The 10,013-nt window shown below is 47.5% G+C and overlaps 1 protein-coding gene across 2 annotated transcripts in view; it reads right to left on the reverse strand.

Moving 5' to 3' along the window:
• The window catches only part of FREM2 (FRAS1 related extracellular matrix 2), a 182,338-nt gene extending 176,268 nt beyond the window's left edge, over positions 1-6,070 (reverse strand). For both annotated transcript variants that reach the window (XR_012900698.1, XM_025185589.2), the window contains exon 1: positions 857-6,070. Coding sequence is in view for 1 of the 2 variants with exons in the window: in XM_025185589.2 (XP_025041374.2) it covers positions 857-5,987 (5,131 nt within the window). In the remaining variant the exon portion in view is untranslated. The remainder of the gene's footprint in view (positions 1-856) is intronic.
• Positions 6,071-10,013: the final 3,943 nt, after the last annotated feature.

A 10,013-nucleotide genomic window follows, 5' to 3' on the forward strand; every position in this document is an offset into this window, starting at 1 on the left:
AGAAAACCAAGCAGCACTGACATCACTTTAAAACATTTATATTAACTCTTACCTCTTAGTTTACCAGAGAGATCTTATGATTTAAAGTTTGTGCAAATAAGCAATAAGGGGGTCATGAGATATTTTATTCCCTGGACTTGGGGATGAAGTTAAACTATGTCAAGTTTAACCTAGGCAGTATGTGACTAGTGCCTTACATATGATAGTTAACAATAGTTTACTGCTCCATTAGTATTTTTCTAAGGAAAATGATATGAAAAAAGTTACAAGTTTCTAATGTTTTATGGATCAATCATGTATCCTGTACTCATACTGAGTAGCTAGACTAAGACTTTGAGTAAGGTATACTCAGAATGAATACAGAATTCAGAATTCTTTAAATTGTAAAATTTTCAGGGCAAGGACTGTCTTATTCTGTTTTTGTCTGCAGTGCTGTTTATCCTGGTACCAGGATAGCTACTAGAGAGATACTCTCACCTATATTCTCTTTTACTGAGCCAAGTTCTGTTAGGAAGAGAGAGAGCTCTTTAGCTGTGTAGCTTGAAAGCTTGTTTCTTTCGCTACCAAAACTTGGCTCAATGAAAGATATTGTCCCACCTAACCTGACTTTCTAATATCCTGGGTTATCACTTCACCCATGCACCCTCATTCTATTTGTATACTACCAATTACAATTGGTTGCTGTTTTCTGGACCCTGGACAAGATTACAAATACATATATAAAAAAAAAAGAACAGGCCCTCAATTCCATAAACAGCCTCTTTCTGGAATCAAGTATTTCAGAATTCAATATGCTTCATTCCTGCATGCATGTTTCCAGTGCACTAAAGAGAGAGAGTACCAAACACAGAAATACCTTGTGTGAACTGAGTGATACTATGATTGCCTTTTCCCAGGTGGATAAGGAAGCCATGGCGAGGAGCCTCTGTAATCCTGATCTTGAGGGTAACGTGCAAGCTGTCCCTATCTTCCACTTTGAACACTTTGTTGGTAATCATGAAACCCAAGTGGCCCGTGGCCAAAACACGGAGAGAAGGGGCACCTTTGTTCACTACAATTTGGGGCACGCTATTGTCCACAGCCATTATCCGAATGTTCATTATTTGGGGTTTCTTTGTTTCAAACACAGTGTCAGGGAAAAGATAGAAATCAGTATGGGTCCCATCTGTAACAATGAAAGAGAAGCTGTCTTCAGCTGACTCTGTACCATCATGTTTGTAGCTTATAAGATTTTCGTTGAGATCTAATTTGGTAAAAGATGTGACTGACCTGGAGTTATTGAACAGGAGTTGACCATGAACTGGAACTTGGGTGATAATAAATTTTAGCAACATATCAGGGGTGTCTCTGTCTTCCACAGTCAGTTCAAAGGGGGTTATTAGTTTATTTTCACTTTCACTCACCACCAGGTTATGGATTGTGACCACTGGCTTTTTATTATCCACATCACTAATGGAAATTCGGAAAGTGCGAAACACTGGGTTATAGCCATCAGTCACTGCAAATTCAAAGCTGTCCATTTTCACCTCATCTTCCGAGGTGTGAATGTAGTAGATTTTATTGCCTGCCAATTGGAGCTGAGTGAAGGTTGTGATGGGTACCCCAGACTGATCCGTGCATTCGAGATGGCCACGAACCGGAGCCCTGGTAATACTGAAAACCAAGTTCTCATCTGGGCTATTCAAGTCACTGGTGCTCAGTAAATCAGTGGTAAGTGTAACTTTTCCTCCTTCCCTCAAAGAGACCCCTTTGCTGATTACGTCTGGGAAGACAATATCAATGCTACCTATGGTCACATAAAAGTATCGGTCAATGAGAGGATTTATCCCATCTGTCACATCAAATTTGATAAGATCCCGAATACCTTCTTGGCCAAAATGCACATACTGAATTAAGTTTCTATCCACTTCATCTTGGGTAAAGTTCATTCCCAGTGTGATATTCTCAACACCACCTGAAAGCTTTATTCTTTGTAAGAGGCCTTGTCCTGGCCCATATCTTATAATGTAAGTCAAAGTTTTGTCTTCGGAATCTAGATCAGTAGCCTTTAGTATTTTGTTGTGGATGATTTTAGTCTCCCCTATTTCAATTTCCAGCCCATCATTGATGGCCATTCTGGGTGTCTCATCATCTACAGGAATAATCATGATGAGCACAGGTTTCTCTACAGCATATTTACCATCTGTGAGTTTCACCACAAAGCTGTCTTCCCTTGTTTCAGAATCATCATGTTCATAGATAATACTGGAGCTCTCCATTATCTGATCCAGGGTGAAGCTCTCCACTAAGACTGTCCCATTGATCAACTGGTTCACAATGTGGCCATGCTTGGGAAACTTAGTTATAGTGAAGGTCAGTTGATCAGAGGGGATGTCCCCATCTGCTGCATTGAGGATGGGAGTATCAATAACCAAGCTCATGCCTTCCATCACTACAAACTCTCGCATGAAGATTTCAGGCTCTTCATCATTAGTTGGAATAATGATGATAGGGAAGAAGTGCCTTTCTGAAAAGTTAATACCATCAGAGCAGCGGAAAGTGAACCTGTCTTCAACAGGCTCCACTCCTTTATGAATGCTTTGAACGTAATAAATGTGCCCTTGCCTGAGGTCTTTCAAAGTGAAGGCACTTATAGCTGTACCTGCTCTGGATTTTTCAGACCCGGGGGCTGGAGAGATATTCTCTACATAACCAGAGGTGGGTTGAGCAACTATAGTGCACAGAATATCATCAGTGGGTGTATCCACATCTTCAGCCTTTAAGTGGGCATGTGTAATGACCCTTTTCTCACCCTCTATTACCATAAAGTGTTCCCCCACCAAAACCTCTGGGGCTTGACTGTCCACAGGAAGGATGGTCACCAGAACTGAAACTCCCTGAACGACATTACCCCCAACACTCCACTCTTCAGACAGGTCAGACAGAGTGAGGTTAAAGGTATCTTCTTTGGGCAGCAGCCCTATTTCACCACCCGTGTGAGCATATACCACAGCCCCATCCAGCAGGTCTCTCTGGGAAAACCTCTCCGCAGGCATGCCCTGAACCAGGATATCCCCATGTTGAGGAGGATCCTCCACAATGAAAGTCAGCATCAGGTCATCTGTATCCTCATCTGTGCCCTGGATGACGTTAGTGGTGATCTCAGCTGCACTATTCTCCAACACGTCCAAGTAAGAGCCGAGTGTCCCTGCAGGCAGCCGTAAAGTGGGCACCTCATCATCTACAGGGTGCACTGTCACCTTCAGTGTAATGGGCACCACATGGACCCCATCAGTCACATCCAGGCTGCAAGCATCACTGTGAGACTCAGCACCGCTGTGCACATAGACCACTCTGCCATGTTTAATATCCTCCAAGCCAAAGGCTGCTCCCATGGCCAGGCTATGCCCAGAAAGCTGCAACTGTCCATGATGGGGAGCCTGGGTCAGCGTGAATTGGAGGTGAGTGGGCTCAGTGTCTGTGTCACTGGCATCCAGCTCCACCAGATTGAGTGCATGGCTGCCCCCCTCATGCACAGTGAAGCCACTGTTGGTGATCTCAGGCGGCTGGTTGTCTATTGGCTGCAGGTAGATGGTGAAGGTGCCTTGGGCAGCATTTCCAGCTGCATCCTCCACACGATACTGGAACTGGGCCAGGCGGGGAGCCACCCCCAGCTCCTGCTGTGGGGGCCGGTAGGAGATCTTGTGGTGATTAATCTGGGCCTGGGTGAAGTGCATCACCTCCACTGAGTGGTCATCACTCAGTACCAGGGATCCCAGGCGGGTACCCTTGATCCCTGCGGGGTAGTTAGAGTCTGTGTCAGTGGGGGGTTGGGTGATGGTGTAGAGGATCTCCCTGTCCCCAGAGTCCTGATCTGTGTAGCGCAGGTGCTTCCTCCGCAGAGGGGTCACCTGCTGTTCAGCCACCACCAGGTGCAAGCTGCTACCACCATGCAGCACTGGGGCCAGGCGGTCCACTGGATGCATCCGGATTACAAAGCTTTGTGGCCCGGAGCGATTGGGTGGGTCATTGTCATCCTGGACTCTAAAGACAAACTGGTCCAGCAACACCCTGGGGCCAGAGCTGTGGGGTCCAAGGTGCCGGTAGAAAAGCCGCCCTTCCACAATGTCCTGCTGCAGCCACTCACTCACCAGTCTCTCATAGATTGGGGGGTCCCCAGATAAGTCCAGCACCCTCCCCCAGAGGGAGCCTCCATCTTCACCCTCCCAGCTCATCGGTGGCTGGACCTGACGGAGCAGCAGCTGCCCTGCAGCAGGGCCAGACTCCAGCACATAGCGCAGTGTAGCATCGTCCGAATCGATGTCAGTGGCGCTGAGAGCATGAGCAGGAATGAGGGCTGTCTCACCCTCGGCCAATGACAGCCCTGTGTTGGCATTAAGCAGGGGTGGCTGGTCATCAGTGGGCACCAGGGTTATGGGGAAGAGGAATTCAACACGGTGCCGGGCACCGCCATCTTCTAGTCGCAGCACCAGGTTGTCGCTGAGCGGAAACTCGCTGCCATCGTGCTGGTAGATGACTCGTCCGGCCACCAGCTCAGCCACCGTGAAGTGCTTGCGAGGCTGGAGCTCCCCGGTCTGGGGCTCCTCCAACAGGGCCAGGTAGCCATGCCGCAGTCCTGCCACCACGCTGACCCGCACCTGCTCCAGGTCGTCCTCGTCGCTGATGAGCAGGCTGGGGCTGGGGCCTGGGCTGGAGAGTGGCCGCGACTGCCCTTCGTAGAGCACCAGACCGGTGTTGCGGGTCACCACAGGCGCCAGGGTGTTCATGGGTTTCACCACGATCATGAAGGCGAAGGGCTCAGAGGCCGCACCTTCGGGGTCCAGCACCTCCAGCTCCAGCTCGAAGAGGCGCTCCCGGGCCGAGTCCTCCGCCGGCGGCTGGTAGGCGACCCGCAGCTCCCGCAAGTCCCGCTGGCTGAAAGAGGCGATGGGCAGGCTGCGGTCGTCGGTGCTGACCACGTGGCCTTGGCCCGGCCCGAAGGGGGAGGTGATGTTGAAGAGCAGCAGGTCCGGGGCGGACTCGGCGTCCTCGGCCGCCAGCATGTCCGGGGTGAGGGCGGTGAGCACGAACTGGTCCACCTCCATCATCAGCATGGCCACGAAGCTGGGCCGGGGCGGCGTGTTCTCGGCGCCCGCCCGGATCCGCACCAGCACCTGGAAATGCTCCCGCTTCAGCAGCGCGCCGCCGGCCTCTCGCAGCTCCACCACCATGGGCAGCAGGTCCCGGTTCGGGGAGCGGCCGGCCGCCGTGTGCCGGTAGCGCAGCCCCAGCCGCAGGAACTCCTCGCACTCCCACCAGGCAGAGGGCGCCGGGGCGCCGGCGGCCGACGGATGCCAGCTCAGGGCCGGTGGGCTGAGCAGCTCCCCGTAGCGGGGCAGCCCGCCCAGCCCCGGCAGCGCGCCCACCCTGCAGCGCGGGCTGCCCGGCTGGAAGGCGAAGGCCAGGCTGCGGCCGTCCAGCGCGTTGCTGGTGCCTAGCAGGCTCTCCACGGTGAGGGGCAGGTTGCGGGTGACGATCTCCAGCTGGGCGAAGAGCACCTCCACCTCCAGCACCAGGGGCAGCACCACGGCGCGGCTGGGCGAGTCGTAGCGCAGCTGCAGGCGGACCCGGTCCCGGGCAGGGCTGCGGGAGCCCAGGTGCCAGTACGTCACCTCCCCGGGGCCGAAGTCGCAAGGGAAGCGCGGCGGGCTCAGGCGGCCCGGGCGCAGCCACAGCGGGTCCTCGTCCAAGACGCGCAGGTGGCAGCGGTCTCCCGGTTGCACCTGCAGCACCAGGTCGCGCAGCGGGTCCAGCCACGCGGAGCGGCCGAAGGGAACCCGCAGCCCGCGGTTGGCCACCACGATGGAGGCGCCTTCCGGGGGTCCCAGCGCCGAGGGGTCGGAAAACGCGGGGCTGCCCGGCTGCAGCGCCCGGATCCCGCCAGCCAGCAGCAGCAACAGCAGCAGCAAAGTCCGTGCGTGTCCGTGCGGGGGGCGGCCCCGGTGCATGTTCCCCGCTTGCAGAGCACGAGCCAAGCGAATCCTGTCAGCAACCCCCGGCCCGAGCCGCAGCAGCGCGCTCAGCTGCCGGGCGAACAGGCTGAGTTATAAACTCCCCCCAGATCGCCCCGGCAAGGGAACGCTGAGAAATCCCGCCTCCCCCCATACTGTCCAATAACCACCTGAAGGAGCGCGGCCGGCGGCGGGGATTGGCCAACAAGGGGTGCCAATCATCCGAGTCAAGTGAGAAAAGAAAAACGCAAGTTGCAACAGGTTGTTTGGGGAAGTCGCGGGAAAAGCAGCGAAGCCCTCCCCACACCCCAGGGGGAGATAGCAACAAATGGGGGGCGCCCGGACGCTGCTTTCCATCGTGCCATTCGCAGCAGGGGAACAGCGTCCTGCAAGCGCAGGGTCGGTGTAAAGCAGACGAGGGTGCAGAGTCTCTAGGAAAGGCAGCTCCCAGCGTGTTAACATGTCCTGCCCGATCATCTCTCTCTCAAGGGGGAGTCTCCCCCTGCCCCAAGGGGAAAGTTGGGTTGTAATACACCCTGTCCGCGCAGTGCCCCGCAACGAGGGGAATCTTTCCTCCTACCTAAATCCTCAAGCAAGGCAAGGGGAGAGGGGAAATTGCCTTAACATTCATCCTTAACGCGGAGTTATTCCCACTTCCAATGAATGAAACTACTCCAGGCTACCGCCGCTTCTGCAAAATGCTTCCTTGAGCAGAGGAGACCAACATTGGGAATTGCTCGGGGAACTGAGTTCATAAATCCAAGAATTAAGGAGAGGGCGAGAGATTCTTTCTACGGCTAAAAAGGGGGACCCGAATTATCTGTAATTGGCAAGACAGACACAAATTAATGGAGAGAAAGAGGGAGGGAAGAAGGTGGAGGTGGAAAACCGGAGGAGGTTAAGAGAAAAAGTGCCCCAAGGCGCTGAGAAACCAGGCACAGGGCAGAGCTGTCATTTGAGAGATATATGGCTCTGTTTTTGTTACAATAATTAGAGTGCGAACTGTGTTAGAAATCTGCTTGTCAGCGTCACGTTTCTTTGCACCAGAAAGAAAACTGATAAATATCTGTAGGCAAAACACATTAAGTTATATCCAGTTTCACTCTTTAGAGCTGAGTGTTTGTGGTGGTGGAGGAATAAAATCTTAAACACTTTCTGCCACTTGTGTTTGTAAGTTTGTTTTTAAATAGTAACTACAAGGAGTAGAAACTTGCAGAGAAATTAGTTTCTCTTTGGATTTTTAATAATGGGACATGGCCTTTCATTCATCAACTTTGTCATCTGCTAAACTTCTGTCTCATGAAAATAGGAATGCATCTAAAATACATCTAAAACAGTGTTAGAAGCAATTCAAAATGGATAGGATGTAGGAAATAAGTGTTATAGAACTGGTGTATTTTATTAAAAACTATTTGAAATTAGTTAATCTCTATACCAACAAAACAGTAATAAAAGAAGTTATTGTTTTCTACATGGATCATTGAGTTTGGAAGACTAACTGGCAACAGCCAAAGAACACTTAAAATAAAAGAACTTGCTATTTGTATAATTGATATAGACACAATTGAAGTTATTTTAGCAATTTGAGATGATGGACATCAGTAAGGTGACACACCTTTACATGCTGAGATGGGTAACTTTTGAGCTAGCAACTCTATTCAGTTTAGTAAAATATGAATATAGCTCTTGTTAAAGGCATCTCCACGATTCTGTTATAATTACTATACCTTACGCCTGCAACATTTTCTTATAGGGATAGAAACAGCAAGCTGCTAGTAACTGGTTATGATAGGAGCTATAATGAGAACTTAAGTAAGAAGAGACAGGCAACTCCAAAAGTTACATTTTATTAATTCCATAATTATATAAGTCACTATACGCTACATTTTCTTTTAAATGTCTGCTTTCCTATCTTTAATGAAAGATGAAGAACTGACACAAATGTCTCCCACATTCAAGGATGCCCCTCTGATTAAAAAATGCAGCAGTGACATGGCCATATGTAGAAGGACAGAGATTGGTAGTGTACAAAGTGATGGAAGTAACCCATAGGGCCCTTGAGTAAAGTTTTCTATTTTCTATTTTTAAACAAGAGTTTTGGAATTGGGTAGTGGTGGAATGCAATATAAAGAAATACCCTCCTTCACCAACATATGTTGATTTGCTAAAGGAGAGTTATCCATTTAAATCTGACCTTTATGTAGGTTTTTATGTAGGATTTGAATAGTGTTGGTCCGATACAAATGTTCTCATTAATTTGAATAGAAACAAGTTTTTAAAATGAACAAACTTCTCTCAACAATGTTTGCAACTAATATGTACAGATTTCTTTAATAGACATTGAAGCCAGAATGTGAAAATAGATTAGAAGCCATTATAAACAAAGCAAAATTGACTAGATTTTTCACTGTTCATCTTATACAAAACAAAACAAAAAAAACAACGAACAAAAAGGTGCAGTCATTTTAAAAATCCGCTTTTGATAATCAAAAGTTAACATAGGTAAGGAAATATTAAACCTGACAGTGTCTCTTGAACCTTTTTCAAGGTTTATCAGCCTGTTTTAAACATAGTGTAATGTTTGCTGTGGTGTTTCACTAAATCAGAGTACACACCTTTGAAAGGACATCCCATCTTCTCACTAATTCAGATGAAATTCTACCTCATTTTAAATATATTATAACACCACTTATTTATCTCTGGTTTGTCAAGAGTGATAATCTCATTGGCTGCAGGACAAATTGAGAAAAATCAATTTTTTGCGGAATTAGATTTAAAAATATGTTCAAAATACAGATAGCATTTCAATAGACAGTTTATTAACTGTATGGATTTACTATATTTTTCATCAAATTAAGAATAAATTGTGATGAAAAATATAATGAAGTAGATTTGGTATTTGATCTTTCTAGTACTGATCTCCCAAGAAATTATATTATCAATTTCAATGTGGTATTAAGTCTTTGATGTTTATCATCATCAAATAATAGCTCTGCCTGTGCACAAACAGTCCTCTAATGTTAGCATTTTCTGTATTGTCAAAGATGCAGAACCCACATCCCACACTAGAAGCTGACAACCCACACTAGAAGTAAAAGTTATTTTTTATCTTCTTTTCATGCGTAGAGTAAAACAAAATTATACAAAAGGCAGTGGAGAGAGTGTTAAAAAGAGTTTGCTTTGATTGCTCTCAGGTGGAGTTTGCTTCGTCCAATAGTGAATTTAGAGAAAGTTACAGTGTTTGTGATACAGAGGTTTGATCTACTCTATAAATACTGCATACAGACTCCTAGTTATCAAAGTCTGCCCTCTATTGTCATAGGATAGTCTTACATGTTAACTCCTGAAGGGCAAGATTACTATTATTACAATATTCCTTACAGAATTTCAGCTTTACAGAATTAATGTCAGTAATGCTATTAAAATGACTAAAAACTGTATCATTCCATTTAAATGAGACCAACTATTTCCAAATAATTTTTTTATGTCTCCAGACAGAAAGCAGTAACCAGTATCCATTCTGTTGCACTGGGAGCTCATGTTTAGCTGATAATCTACCAATCACTATTACTATTGCAGCTCAAATTTAAAGGTGCCAGTTCTGCAACTACTTTACCAGTACTCCCATTTTTCCATGATGAGCTCCAGATGAGTTCAGGCAAGCTCCCTTGACTCCGTTAAGGCCACCTACACTGAGGAACCTGCAATATCCAGGCTTAAATGATTGTTGTCATGTCAGCTATTCCTTCATATGAGGATGATATTTGAGAGAGGGAAAGCTATTGATGAGACTTAAGATAGTGCCCAATTAGTGCTCTATAGGTTTTTCTGTGTGTCGGGTGGTTGCTTGGAAAGAGCACAACTGCTGGCCGGAATAGTATACACTTTCCTTCCTCTTCTGCTGTTTCTCAGCCTCTTAAGTAAGGAGATTCTTTAAAAACCAGCTGAGGCTTCATGTATGATGTGATGCCACTGCAGTCTATAACCAATCAGATTTTTCCAATTCATGGAGTTAATTCCTCC

This window comes from Pelodiscus sinensis, chromosome 1, assembly GCF_049634645.1.
Source record: "Pelodiscus sinensis isolate JC-2024 chromosome 1, ASM4963464v1, whole genome shotgun sequence".
NCBI lineage: Eukaryota > Metazoa > Chordata > Testudines > Trionychidae > Pelodiscus > Pelodiscus sinensis.